The sequence below is a fragment of the Thermobia domestica genome, chromosome 9, assembly GCF_964235325.1.
Source record: "Thermobia domestica chromosome 9, izTheDome1.hap1.1, whole genome shotgun sequence".
Classification (NCBI taxonomy): domain Eukaryota; kingdom Metazoa; phylum Arthropoda; class Insecta; order Zygentoma; family Lepismatidae; genus Thermobia; species Thermobia domestica.
The window spans coordinates 98,613,485-98,628,968 of NC_137462.1; the positions used below are offsets into that span (position 1 = coordinate 98,613,485).

The 15,484-nt window shown below is 33.4% G+C and overlaps 1 protein-coding gene across 2 annotated transcripts in view; it reads left to right on the top strand.

Annotated features, from left to right (window-relative positions):
* Positions 1-2,187: 2,187 nt before the first annotated feature.
* The window catches only part of TpnC41C (Troponin C at 41C), a 57,085-nt gene continuing 43,788 nt past the window's right edge, over positions 2,188-15,484 (top strand). Inside the window, exons 1-3 of one of the 2 annotated variants that reach the window (XM_081771583.1) lie at positions 2,188-2,343; positions 12,866-12,893; positions 14,518-14,661. In XM_081771583.1, coding sequence (XP_081627709.1) covers positions 2,341-2,343; positions 12,866-12,893; positions 14,518-14,661 — 175 coding nt within the window. In that variant the 5' untranslated portion in view covers positions 2,188-2,340. The remainder of the gene's footprint in view (positions 2,344-12,865; positions 12,894-14,517; positions 14,662-15,484) is intronic. The other variant, XM_081771584.1, reaches the window with a different exon arrangement.

Here is a 15,484-nt window from a genome sequence, read left to right on the forward strand (position 1 = left end):
ATTAATGATAAGAGAACAAAATTTGTAACATACACCAACAAAACTCAATATTATGTCAGTAAATATGAGATCAATGGTGTTCAAAATAAGCATTATTAAAGACCTAGGTATCACATTTGACGGTCAGTTAAAGTTTTCTTACCACATAAATTGTATTGTATATACAATGCCAGAAGGATAATAGGTTTTATTTTTAAACAGTGGTCTTTATATCAAAAAGATAAAACATATGTATTTCTATATAAATTACTTGTAACAAATTTGGTTCGATAATTTGGAACAGCATTTCTAAAATTTTGACAAACAAGATAGAATCTGTGCAAAAATGTTTTATTCGTCTGCTATGTTTAAAGATAAAAATGAACTACAATTCACATAGCTATGAATATTAGATTGATTATTGGGTTTTGGGAAGTCTAGTGAATACAAGAAAAAATTCGATAAAGTATGAATGCAAAAAATATTAGATAATGTTTATATCAGTGAATATTGTTTTACAAAAGATAGGTTTTAAAGTATCCAATCATAGCATAAGAAATAGCACGAATTCCTCTGAATTGGAGATGTGATATTTTTAAAAGATTGACAGATTCTGTAAGCTCATTTTAGACTTACTGTGTTCAGCAAGTGAAAATTTTATGCGCTCTGACAGTTTTTAACCATGATATTTATAAACATTAACCCAAATGTTAAGATTTCTGTTCTTTGCTTGTCGTTGTTTTAGGTAGATGAAGAACTTGATAATTTTTACAGCGTTGACAAGGAATCATTTCTGCTTAACTGACTTTTATCTACTTTGTGTTTTATATTAGTACTCTTCTTTTAGTTTTCTTATTTATTATTATTATTATTATTATTATTATTATTATTATTATTATTATTATTATTATTATTATTATTATTATTATTATTATTCCATCGCAATGCAATGCTCTGATACCACGTGCTGTTCGGGGCACTAAATTAAAGATTAATAATAATAATAATAATAATAATAATAATAATAATAATAATAATAATAATAATAATAATAATAATAATAATAATAATAATAATGTGTTTCCGTAGAGTTGAAAGAAACATTAAACTTCAAAACAAATATATAATTAATTCATTTGTCGCGGAGTTGAAAGAAGAAGGAAACTATATACTCTTTAAAATCGTGCGAATAGCAGAGCAAAACATCCAAATCAATCGTTTGATCAACATTAAAGAGAATTTTCACCATATGTCACAATATGTTGCATATGCAGAAAGGGATCCCTACAATGAAAAATTACAATTTCTCGTTTTTTATATTTATTTGGTAAACGTCCTTGTGATTCAAACGCATACAATGTGTCTGGCTTTACTGGAAAAAGTTTACAATTGGAATCAACAGTGAAACTGTACATTTTTTTTAAACTTGGGATATAAGACGAAAGAAAATGCTTTATTTTTTTCTGTTAGAAAAGACCAGTAACTATTTCACTAACGGCCGTTATTGGTCTGCCTTACGTCCAAGCAGCCAATCAAGGAGGAGAATTTCCAAACACATGGGTTGTCTTGCTCTTTGGGAAAACTGCCAAATTTTTCCCCTCTTTCCTTTTTTATTTCTTATTTTTTTTATCTGTTTTATTCTGCTCAACATATACACGTTAGCCATTTAAACAAAGCAAGCAGGTATAAGTCTCCTGTGCACCCAGTCTATTTTTAGTGTTTTGCCAATTGTTTACATGTAAGAATACAACAACATGTAACACAACAACAGGAAAAACTGAACTGAAAAGAAATACAGACCTTTACACCTGATATCGTTAGAGTTTACAAAGAAACTAGGCCAGAATTAAGACCAATCTTCTTTTAGTCTTGGGGAAACTTCTGAAATGAGTTAGATAGTTACACCACAACAGAAATCAACTATGTTTCTCCCTGCTCTCCTTATCTGCTAATACTGTCCAATCTGTGGAAATTTCCATCTGTATTTCCAGCTATAGAAAATGTGTGTAATAGAACTAAAACTAGTCGTTACAGAATAGCTATACAGTACAGAATTGCTGTCATTCAAGCCTTACCAAACCTTACCAAAAATAATTTAAAAAAAAAAGCAATTACATGATAGTATTTTACCCCTCCCCTACTAGGTCCTTCCTTACTGTTTCTGTTTTCTTGTAGTGGTTTTAAGAAAACAAGAAAAAAAATCAAGGGGTGGTAGGAGGTATGCTTTGTGCAATTGACGACAGGAGACTTCAGTTCCCACTTATCGGTCGACCAGGGAAGAAGGAGTTCTCAGCTGGTCCTGTGTAGCCAATAGTTACTTCTTTTTCTAGTTCCGTCCGGACCTCAATCACATCATAAGCCATGGTATGTAGTTTGGGTGATTTGATTATTCTACTTATTTCTTTCTCTTTACTAAGCAAAAACCAATTAGCATTCAGGAAATTAGTAATCGTATTATCTTTAGTTATTTAAAGTAAGTAATACTTTGAATTCATCATGTTATGTCCTAATTCGAAATACTTCTAATGATGAAGAGTGAAGTGAAATTTTTAGATTTACGGTCCACGATTATGTCTTTATAGCTAAAGAAGATGTATGATTAATTAAGGTGAGTGATAGTAAAAAATTTGGTGGAATAAGAATGTGGGAGGGAACTAGAAAACTCATGGACATCATGATGTCCACCACAAACTCACTTACCCTGGGATCGAACCACTAGCCTCAGAGTGAACGTTCTACCACTAAGCAATCATATCCCATTAGATGAGAAAGAGTATGTGCTTGTAAGTATGGAAGAGTTTTATTAACATACATCTTCACTATCAAGTATCCATGACACCACAAAATTACAGTTTGACATGCAATCATAACCACATATATTTAGTGTTTCTTCCAAGCATACTACCGAGACGACTTTCCCGGAGCTTAGATAAATTAAATTAAATTGCGATTAATATCACTCTCGTGTATATGTCTTTCAGCAAATAGTGTTCCAGTGCAGACCCTCACATTTTGAAGTTCCCTCTCCCGGACATTTTCTTTCTTCCAAAAAGCCTGCATATAGCCTACTTTTACAAGAAATCTAACCCGGGTTTGTCATAGTTACAAATATAGAAAATAATACAGTACCTACTTCGTAATCCAAAACCGCAGAAATGCCAATGACAAAGTTAACACTTTTACTTTTCCTATGACTCAAGTACCATACAAACTGAACATTACAAATACTAAATTTAAAATAAAATTAAACCACCCTACAGTATACAACAAATGTAAATAATAATAATAATAATAATAATAATAATAATAATAATAATAATAATAATAATAATAATAATAATAATAATAATAATACATAAAAGCAAAAATAGTTTATTTACCCAAAAACCACGAACAACCCTTTTGGCTGTTGCATTTATTTCAGTATTTCTCTTCGCTACTACCAGGGCAATGTTTGTAATTATATATATTTAAGTATACAGTGCATGAATGTTTCTTCCGAATATTACTTTTCAATTTGGCATTGTTAATGTGTTATTTGCTGCGACCTATGGATCTGTTCAATTAGCATTATTTTCCCTCATTTCGAAATATGTTATTGGTTAATATAAAATCGAATTACTATCCATGATTAAAATCGGCAGCACAATGGAGAGAAAATCAATGGCAATATCACCGAGGGATTAATGGTATGCAGTGTTTTTCTATTTCGAAATCCTACTCTCGAGGGATACCCTCACTCCTTTTGATGGATAATAATTCGAATATAGAGCGGAAAATTAGAGATACTAGATAAGATTAATATAGTTATCGGTAGTTTAAATAATATCGATATCCACTTCTGCCTTATACTTGTATCTATAAATGATATGTTGTAACCATATTAATTAGTTTTTCCGCCAATGACAAAATTAAAACCATCACCTTTTTGTATCATTCAATTACCACCAAATTAACCATTACAAATATTAAATACAGATTAAATCACTCAATTGTATACAACAAATGTGGAAAAATACATTACATAAAAACAAAAAAATAGTTTATTTATATACTTACAGTATTTTATTCTATTTGAACTTAATTTAAATGATGAGGTTAATACCATAAAAAAACACTTGTTACCTAAACATGATTCAAAATTTAAAACATGGGGACGCGGTGGCTCAGTGGTAGAGCGTTCTCCTCCGGTGTCTGTGGCCTCTGGTTCGATCCCAGCTCGCGCCGTGTGTACTTTGTGGTGGACAAACACCGCGTTCGTGGGGTTTTCTCGGGGTTCTCCCGTTTCTCTAGCATATACCATTCCACTTTCTTCATTTCATTTATTTCTCATTTTCACCGTCTCCTTTAGCCTAACCGGCATAACCGTGGGACGTAAAACTCAAAGATTTATATTTTTCAAAATTTAAAACTGTAGTTTTAAATAAGAAAAAAGTCAGGAAATAAAAACATTAAATTATTATATATATATTGTAATTAACAGATGAACCATTCTTTATATACATGCTCAGGATACTCATTCACGCGCACATACATACATCGTAACTTTGTATATCATTTCCATTTGACTAGGATATACATGCATAGTTTTAATATCAGCACGTCTAATTTTTATATTACACAAAAGCTCATCTTGAGTTACATTCTTACTAACTTGTAAGAATCAGATCCTCTTTCAGTGTTATTTCAGTGGCAAATTTAGATATGGCTCTCTAAAATTTTGGGCAAGATTATTTTATTCTTGGGAAACTTAAGGTCTGCTTCTACATCTTTGGCGTAGAAAAAAAGATACGAAAGACATATGAGACGCAGACTTGCCTATTCAAACCTGGATTGCTCAGTGTGAGATTATAGTTTAAAAATACTATGTTTGTAGGCTTTTCTTGAATGTTACTGTTTCATCATGAACATTTTTTATTTCACTAAATATACTCCATAGTCATTCATTTGGAACTCGTAGTACTCCTTCTAGCCTAGTAAGCATAACAACGAAGTATTCACATTTTATTTCTATTAAGAAAGAAACCGTAAATTGATTCGGTAGTTCAAAGTTTGAATGTTTGAATGTACAGTCAAACCTGGATAAGTGGAATCCCAAGAGCACGTCAACTTTATCCCACTTATAAAGGTATCTCACTTATTGAATTTCTTACTTAGCAGGTTAATAAAACTGGTGTTTCATTTATAGAAGGACAAGATTCTCAGTTATTCAGGTTTCACTGTATTTGGCTAATTCGTGTGGTTCCGAGGTGCTTGCCGCGTAAAAACCCGAGTAGTGGGTCTCGGAATCCCGTTTAAACCAATAAATCAAATCTCATAGCCCCTCGATCTTAAGAAGAGGCGTTAAATTCAATGAACCAATCAACGAAAAGAGTAAACATTAAATTTATCAATAGTTCGAGTTAGTGCTACATGTGGAAACTTGCAATAATATTCGGCACTAAGAATGGAAGAGGCTTGGTGGACTAAATTGGTTTGAGAGTTCCTGAAACTTCTTTGTATGCATAGCAACGTAAAAACTCAGAGCCATTAACCCTTCACGTGACATACTAATGCGAGTTGCTAAATAAAACATTTAGGGAGCAGTGTGAGATAAATCAGCCCTATTCTAAGTAAAGATGTTATTATAATAGGGTTGGCAGAGTGTGTTTTCAGTTCTGTTGGCGATAAGATTGCAAGAGGAAGCCAAATCTGATTCTATTCACCTGCTCTTCTCCATTAATAGCTGTTATTATATTCGTTTACACATGTCACCAGCTACAATTTTTACCCTCAGCTACATAATTGGCTTTTAATAATACAATACCCTCTAGCTGAGTTCAGATGGTAAGCAGGGTAAAAATAGAAACTAAAGCTGCTCGTGAAGTCTGGGAATGGACACATCCTTAGATTTGCCTCTGAAAAAGAGAGGCTATTGACTACCAAAAAAAAGTCTATAGTTATTTGAATATTTATAAAACTTATCACATTTTCTTCATTAAAAGAAAAAAATATCAACATATTTATCAAAAGATTAGGTTTCTCGTGGCTATGTGCTCAGTGCACACACCAAGATGTGAGTTCGATTTCCGGTCGGGGCACATGTGGTTCTTATACCCTCTTAAGCTGTAGATTCACGTCTCAAATAATCACATTGCTGAAAGGCGCGCTCAGTTTTAACCAAACCAATTAAATTATTCGAGTTATGAGGAAACATATTGATCCTGAGAACCCAAGGCTTGCCAACTTATTTTTCTATTCATCTACTTGTAACGACATCTGAATAGATCTCACTGCAGTCATTATGTAGCAGATTCTCTGTAGATATAAGAAGTTTGACTACAGACGTCAGAAAGTGATGATGTATAAGTTTCTCGTAGACTAAGAAAATGTAGAATAGGAAAAAAAAACCTCGTAGAATAGGAAAAAACTCCGAGAAAACACATAAATATGAGTTTGTCCATCACAAGCTCACATGACGTTTTTTTTTATTGAGAATAATAATTACATGTTCAGCATTTTAAAGTTAGAAATGGCAAGCCATAATGTTGACGATCAAAGCTCTAACCAGTGGCGTATTTAGGGGGGGGATTCCGGGCTTAACCCCCCCCCGAAATCTTACTTACTATAGTAAAGTATACGAAATGTCTTGCAGAATTTTCACACTTTCAGGCAAAGACCCCCCCCCGAAAGTTAGCAAATCCCCTCCCGAAACAAAATCGAAAATACGCCACTGGCTCTAACTATAAACTCTTTTTCAGTAGTTGCAATTTATTCTTGTTCACAACTTTGGATGAACTTTCTTTCAAGTAGGGATGTCATTTGGGACCGAGCAGAGAAAACAATTGTCCCCTTCCTTTAGCTTTATATACATTGATCAATAATATAGTAATATTCTTATGAAGACAGTGAAACTTTAGTTATATCGGTGGAGAATCTTGTCCCTCTTCCACACGGAAAATTTGACATATGGGGCACTATAACTTAATGATGGAGTGCTCACTGCTGGTGCGAGGAATATCTGGTTCGATATCAGGCCATGTGGTTTTGTGGACCGTACATCATGATCATGAATTTTCTCGAGTTTCTCCTATTTCCTCCCACATTGACATTTCACCAACCCTTTCACAATCATTAACTTTTATTTATCAACCGCCTCCCTTAGGAAACAGGACATAATCGTAGTACGTAAAACTAGAAATTTCAATTTATTTCTATCTATATCAGTGAAGAAACTTGCCCCATCCCCCCCCCGGAAGTATAACATGAAATGATGCTGCTGCTTTGAAAACCCACTTTTTATGGTCACTCTGTATCTTCTTTATGGACTTTTGTGAGCTCATTACACAAATATGTGCTCAATATCATTATAGCAATTGTAGTACAAAACCTTCAAGATCGCATTCTGTAATATTTCAGAATTTAGTAGTACGCATGTATTTATTTGCGTTTCTTCTACTGTTACGTAATAAGAATGCAGGCAGAGGAGCTTTATTTGGAAATGAAAAATTTTCAAGTTAAACAAAACGTTTCTTTCTTCCGTTACCTAATCCCCTTCTGTCTGCTGTGTTCTACTACAGTTTACGTACTACACAAACGTTACACGGATTATCACACACCACTCACTTTATTTTTGTATGGAGGCGGCAATTTGGGAAACCTTTACAGCTCTGACGTAAGAAAGAGTAAAGGTTAACAACATGATTGCCAAAAAATGTAAAAAGGTTACGACACGCCTAGAAGCATTTTCAGATACAGACTGTTTTGTTGTTCTTGATACAATAGTTAACAAGAGCAAAACCGAGATGTTTGAATTTTAAACGGCAGTATTTCAAGATTTAGGTCAGTTATTTATACTCCGAAGCTAACTTACGGGAACATTATAAATGAATGTATCCTCCAGGATAAGAACGTTGTAACACGGAACATAATCCATGCATTTTTTTGTTTCGTTCTTTAATCGAGTGAAATGGATTTACGTGTAGTTCTCTTTAGTTTTTACAATCGCAACGCCAGATTTGAGAAAGATGTTGATAGAGGGTTCAAATAACAGTGACACTAAGACAAAAGGGCAGGCATGGTCGCTCAGTAGTAGAGCATTCACGTCTTGTCCGAGGGGACCTTGGTTCAATCCTATAGCATATGAATTTATGGTGCATAACATCGTATCCGTGGGTTTTTCTCGGAGTTCTTCCGTTTCCTCCTGCATTATCATGGCAACAATTATTTTATGATTATCAGCTTTTAATTATCGATCTCCTTTAGTCTAAAGGAGCCGCGGTGGCTCAGTGGTAGAGCGTTCACCTCTGGTGCTCGCGGTCCCGGGTTCGATCCCAGCCCCCGCTAAGTGAACTTTGTGGTGGACAAACATCGTGTGCGTGGGTTTTCTCGGGGTTCTCCTGTTTCCTCCCACTTTCTTCATTCCACCATTTCATTCATTACTCATCATCACCGTTTCCTTTCGCATAACCGTGGGACGTAAAACTCAAAGATTTTTTTCCTTTAGTCTAAAGAACATAAACATGGGTCGTTAAAATATTTGATTTTTATTTTATTTTATTTCTGTCCGGAGCACGGTGGCTCAGTGGTAGAGCCCTTATCTCTGGTGCGTGAGGTCCCTGGTTTGATCCCGGACAAAGTAAGTTTGTGGTGGACTACATCGTGTCTGTGGATTACTCCTTTCCTCCCACTTTTCCATTCCTCTAATTCTTCCATCATCATTCATTTGCCTTAATCATCGTCTCCCTTAGCCTAAAGGGCATAATCGTGGAACGTTAAACTGAAGTATTTCATTTCATTTCATTTTTTCATTACTCCCTGAAATATCCATTCTTCACACGGCAAAAATAGGTTTATAGAAAGTATTTGAACCCTTATCTCCTTTAGGATACATATTTCAATGATAGTGTAATTATAAAAAATGTAATAAAATGCTTCCCCTTCGCACACCCACCCCTCACCCCTTCTCACTCTCATGGCTAAGGGTCTGAACTTGGACTTAAAACGACATCAAGAGTGACACTATTCATCTCAGCGACTCCGAAAACTATGGAACGAACACTAATATTGGTCGTTTTCGATTTATTTATTTATTTATTTTATTTATTTATTTATTTATTTATTTTTGCATGTCATCTCATTTCCACTCCTACTTCTCACCCTCATGATGATAGAGGGAGAAATTTAGACTTAAGCGGTATCATGAGTGTCACTATTCATCTCAGTGACTCCGAGAACTATAAATTGGACACTAATATTGGTCGTTTCCGATTATTTTTATATGTCACCCTCTCACACCTTCTCCCTCACTTGCTGAAAATGCAATGATAAAAATCTAAATTAGTCCACAGAACTGATTCGGCACAGAGCACACGAGGATTAAGGGTTTGGTTTAGATAGAGCTGCCCCCACAAAGGTTTGATCAAACCCTGTAAATTTACCATTCTCGCTCACTCCGGTGGGTAACCCATTCATGGGTACCCACTTTACAGATCTGGGTGAACTGCTGAGCCAAATTCGAACAAGGATACAACAAGAAAATAACTCCCTCCTCCGCCGGAGATTCAACCTATGCTACCCAGTTTGTAAGTACATACTTTACTGACTACTGTACCAAGGCTAACATATTTTTATTTGTGGATTTTATTATTATTATTATTATTATTATTATTATTATTATTATTATTATTATTATTATTATTATTATTATTATTATTATTATTATTATTATTATTATTATTATTGATTTAGAAAACTTACAGACACAGCCCGTCAAGTCTATTTAAACTGGAATTAATGACAATAAACGAACATTAAAAAAATACTTTGGAGAAAGTTATAGCCAATATTTAAAAGTACCTTCTGTACAATTCGGCTAGTGAAACTGAAGGAAAACCTTTGATAAAACTCTCGGGATGATTGATCACCGAATTCGAATACGGAACTTCTCCATTGTGAGGCAACAACGCCAACAATACTTTAAGGAGCTTGGTTTACCAAAAACTCATTTATGTGCTTACTCTGTCTGTCCGTGTGTCCGTACGGGAGACCCAAAATCTCATTTATGTGCTTACTCTGTCTGTCCGTGTGTCCGTACGGGAGACCCAAAATCTCAAGAACTGTTTGATGGATCGCCATCAATTTTGGCCATGACGTAGAAGGTCAAAATGTTAGAAACCGAGTTTGTTGATAGAAGTGATTTATCCAGTTGATCCCAAGATATGAACAATGAAAAACTTTTTTCTATGAACTACTATGGAAGAAATTATGGACCTTATCCTTATTTGAGAGATTACCCGCAGTACCGTTGAGATTGATAGGATACAATAATCCTCAGGATCCAAAATACTAATCTTTCCGTGAAATACAACACTAATATGAAATTAAAATCCTTTCAACCAAACTCCATCACTTTATGTACATTGTGACACGTCTCAACCAGGACACTTGACTCTAAGATCTTCTAATTAATCTGATTCAATATGCTACTTAATCCAATCCGACAGGAACACAAATTTAGAACATTCGAGGACAGCTAAAAATGTCCCCTGATTTTTCATAGGGACTCGAAGCCCCCGACGGGTTTTGCCTCACGTTGGTCAGCCTAATGGCTCAGGTCACTCAACTACTGCACACTGGCAACTATTAACCTATGCAAATTTGCTTAACTTAACCTTTTAAAATGTTATCTATGAATATTCAAAATAGTCATTTTGAATAGTAATTAAAGAATGCAAACTTTCCCTCTCTATATATGCGTATCTAATATCATCCTCTATGCTATATATATGGGCAATATGAAAAAAAGGTTGCTTTCAGATTAAGAATAACATTCAAATTAAATATATAGGAGTTGAATTTCAGAAACAAATCAGTTACAATGTTTTTCTTGCCTAACAGGGTATATACATGTAAGTATTAAATTAAATAGCCAACGCCTTAGCTACAGTGGGATGCTGTGTCTCGGAGATCAGCGAAGTCAAGTAGTCCGGGATATGGTCATAGGAAAGATAGGTAACCGTTTGTAGTTGGTATTTTGGAATCCACTCGTGGTCCTGAGGACAATCGGGAGTTACTTGAAAGCAAGAAGTAGCAAATTCTTGTCTAGAAAACCAGCATTAACGGCCAAGGAAGTCGATGTGCTGACCACACATGATTCCAAAGTCAACCCAGCTGGTACGCCTTGGCCCTCTAAGGTCTGTTGCGCCAGAAGTTTAATTTATTAAATGAAACGATGAAATGACCATCAACTAAAATGATAAATTTATTGACTTTTTTTAGACAAAAAGTAACATTTAAAGAGGAAGATAAAAGCGTGGTTCTGTCACAAATGACAAGATGTTTTAGGAAAGATGGAGGTAGAGAGGAGAACCTCACAATTTGGATACGCCGTGTGCCAGACTTATGTTCAGACGGTATTACGTTACGTTGTGATGTAACAAAGGCAAAAACGAAATAATAGTGCGAGAGGGAATGTGTCAAACACATAGGCTATCACATTCCCTGTCACCCAAACACAAGGAATAGCGGCCAAGCTTTTTTATCTGTAAGCATTTGGTTGAGCTTGGCCTATGTCCAGGAAACTGCCAGTTTGCTCCACGAATTCTGGAGTTGGCAAACACACCTATGTTTGGTTTTCAACACATGCTTCTTATTCAACTATTTTTTTTTCTTTTTTGTGGTCTTTTTTTACTACTTCTACTTTCATAAACGTTTACTGTTCTTTTCTTTTCGTTTAGTTACAAATATTTTTTCCTTATTTCAGAAATGATTACATAATTCTTTTAAACTTTTTTGAATGTATGTGCAGGATTTTCCGGTGAAAATAGTTACAAAGTTTCTGTAAATTTTCACTTTTTTTTTTTAGAAATAAAAAAGCACTCATGATTCAACTAAGATTTATGAGTAATAGTGTTCTGCTTTTGTACGTATATTTCGTTAATATGTCTTTAAATCATTTTTATTATTGCACATCTAACAGTTAATTAGCGTATTTTTTTTCTTTTTTTTTAATTCAAGATGATTTACTTCTGGATTATACAATGTAGAACTAACTTGTAACATACATTAGTTCTATAATATTAAATATGGCATGTAAAGCTATTTTTCACATTTCTCAACAAAGATATAATGTCAGTTTGAGCTTACAGTGAATATTTTGGAATTTGTGATCTGCGTTTAATCTTTTTATATATGAAAATACTTTTCCTTTACAATTCCACCGATGTTATACTGTAAAGTAGAGTTCCCTCATTTGCGAGTAACCATAACGTTATATAAAACTAGATAAGTTGAACCAAGAAAGAATATAAATTAAATTAACTATTGTTAGTATTTCATAGTAGTGGTAGTTTGTAAATACCACCTTCCAGATTATAAGAATAATTATGTTACCAGTGGTGGAGCTGGCCGGGAGGGCTAGGCCCCCAGTTTTTCGAGTGACAGAAATAATTTAAGCTATTTTAATACTTTTGAAAGTTTATAGTAAACTCATGATATATCACAATCTGGGTCCTGCTGTCCCCCTGCTTTTATCTTATAGATCCGCCACTGATGTTTACAGTTATGAATTTCCCTAGAGATTAGTATACTTTGATAATGAGCTTAATTCCTAATAAGAAATAATTTCCATCAAGAATCAAAACAAACTTCAAAGTATATCTTATATTGCTTCATGGTTACCATGAAATCACAGTCCATGAAAACAATTTACCTATGTTTCGAGATGGGCTAAGTACACATAATCAAACATTACATGGTGATAATATTAAATTTCTTTTTCCAGAGGAAAGAGTATCAATTTTCATTGTAACAAGCAAATTAATGATATAACATATTTTTAAATTATTTGAAAAAGTTGAAAAATTACATCTCTAAATAATTATTCCTATTTTGTTTCTAATTACAGGATGAACTCGACAAGGAACAAATTGCCAGTAAGTATAATTCTAATTTGCTGAAACTATGAGCAAAAAAATCTCCATTTACCCTTCCCTTACATACTGTATATTCAGTACAATTGTATTAATTAATTTCTCAAATTTGAACTAATAATGTAGCATGCAACCAATATTCACATATTGAAAGTGCAATCATTCTTCTATAAATCTTCAAAGCTACACTAGTATTTTACATTGTTTACGAGATTTCCTTATTTCTTTGTCCCTTTCCTGTTGGTTATCTAATAAACACGAGCCATCAAGTTCAAGGTAACTTCCGTGAATCAAAACTGATAGCATTTCATAATTGTGTACATTCATAACGTTTGAACAGTTTCTACAAATATTATCTTCTATAGATATCTCAGAAATTTTTGACGTTCTAGAATCCGCTAACCATTTTGGATGTAATTTTAAATTGTTATTAGTATTAAACTAACAGTAATGGTTTCTATTCTAACAGTCATGATGTTTTATTTTAGAGAAGAAAATGTACTTAGTTGTACCATCAGAAACAGTATTAAGTGTAGATTGAATGTATAAGAAATGATAGCTCCAATCTATACTTAATATTGTTTCTGACTGTACTTGTATGTGGGCAATTAAAATGAAAATGGTCTAATTATTCTATGTAGACTATAGATGAATGATGATAAGTGCTAACTAATTAGGAGCCTGACGAACTAAAAATAATACAAAATTTACCATTTTTCTTTTTCTTGTTTTTCATAAGTGAAAGAAGGTAACGAAATGCAACTTACCCATTCATCCATAATGTTATTCTACAGCAGAAAATATGAACCTGAAGAATTTCCAGTATTCCAGTATAGAAATTACACTGTTGTCAAAATAACATTTCCCCCAAAATCTAAGTTAAGACAGCGACTAGAGGAATGAACTCAACTGCATTTGATTATGTATCATGTTGAGATACATAATCACTTTCATCTTGTTAATCACTTTTTAAATAATAGTTGTATTTAATCTGTAACAAACAAAATAGTTTTAACATACAGTTATTAAAATTAAATAATAATGTTATTTAAAAAGTAGCTCACAGGATTGCAAGACAACATGATACCTAATCAAATGCAGTTGAGTTCGTTCCTCTAGTCTCTATCTTAAGTTAGATTTTGGGATAAATGTTATTCTGGCAATATGTAATATCTATGAATGGCAACATTGAAAATTCTTCAGGTTCATATTTTCTATTGTAGAGTAACTTATCTATGATTGTGGTAAGTTCCATTTCATTATCTCCTTTCACTTTGAAAAACAAGCAAAAGAAAAATGGTAAGTTTTGTGTAACTCTTAGTATGTCAGGCTGTTAATGGTGAATAAGAAAATATATATAAGTTGTCAGAATAATTGAAAATGACAATACCAAAAGTAAATCCATCATATAGTGCTTGTCCATAAGGCCTTGTGGCTGAGTCAAAAATCAAAGGTTTACATAACTTACGTAATTACAGTAATATGTTACTTAGGTTGTATTGGTTATTAAGAAGTATATATTATTTTGATTGAAAAAATATATTTTCCATTTGAAGAACTATATATATATATATTTTTTTTTTTCAAAAGTAGTTGCATTGCTAATTTTCTCTTCTTCTTTGTCTAGTGCTGAAGAAGGCTTTCGAGGCTTTCGACAGAGAAAAGAAGGGCAGTATCTCCACTGCCATGGTGGGCACCATCTTGCAGATGTTGGGTCATTCCGTCACAGACAAAATGTTGGCTGAAATTATCGCTGAAGTAGATGAGGACGGTAAATACCTTTCCTTCTTCTCTTACTATTATTTTATCTATGATATAAACAGTCACTGATCAACTTATACACCAATGATTAAATTTCACAAACCGTGACCACTCAATTTTGTGACAGTTAGATAGATAGATAAATAAGTTGAATACGTAGAAGAATAGTTTAAACTAGGCTCTGTTAGCCTTTCAAAAGGGTTCAAAAATCACAAAAGAAAAGAAAACGGAACGTATTTTGTTTCAAACTTCGCACCTTCAGTAACTAACATGCTATCTTGGGATACCATTTTATAACTTGAACATACATCAAATCTAAAATGAATCCGTCCGCGAAATTACATAACTTTTTTCCATCTTGAGGGACGGATGTCAGCTATTCCTCAATATGCATAAGAATGTGCTTAGCTTTTGATACTAACTATAACAGAACATAATATGTTTATGTTTGTGTATAACAAAAGTAACAGACACAAATTATCCAATCACTTGTTGCTATTTATGAATAGTTATGGGTTTATTTAAAATTTGAACAAGAGTTGAGATTACTGCTGACTTTATACTGATCAGTTGACTTGATTAGTTTTCCTGCTTAAGGATTTAGTAAGAACATACTTCAATAATAATAATGCATAGAAAGTGAATAAATTAAAATACTTAGATGTATTGCACTATCTTCATAATTACCACTATCAATTTCAAAATTTGCTATTATCGCGATTAAGATCAAGATATTAAAATAATCTACAGAAGCATAATTTTGACTGTTCTATGGTATCGACTGAAAAACAGTCATTAACTTGCAAAAAAGTTTCTGGGCTTGAGGATTTTCG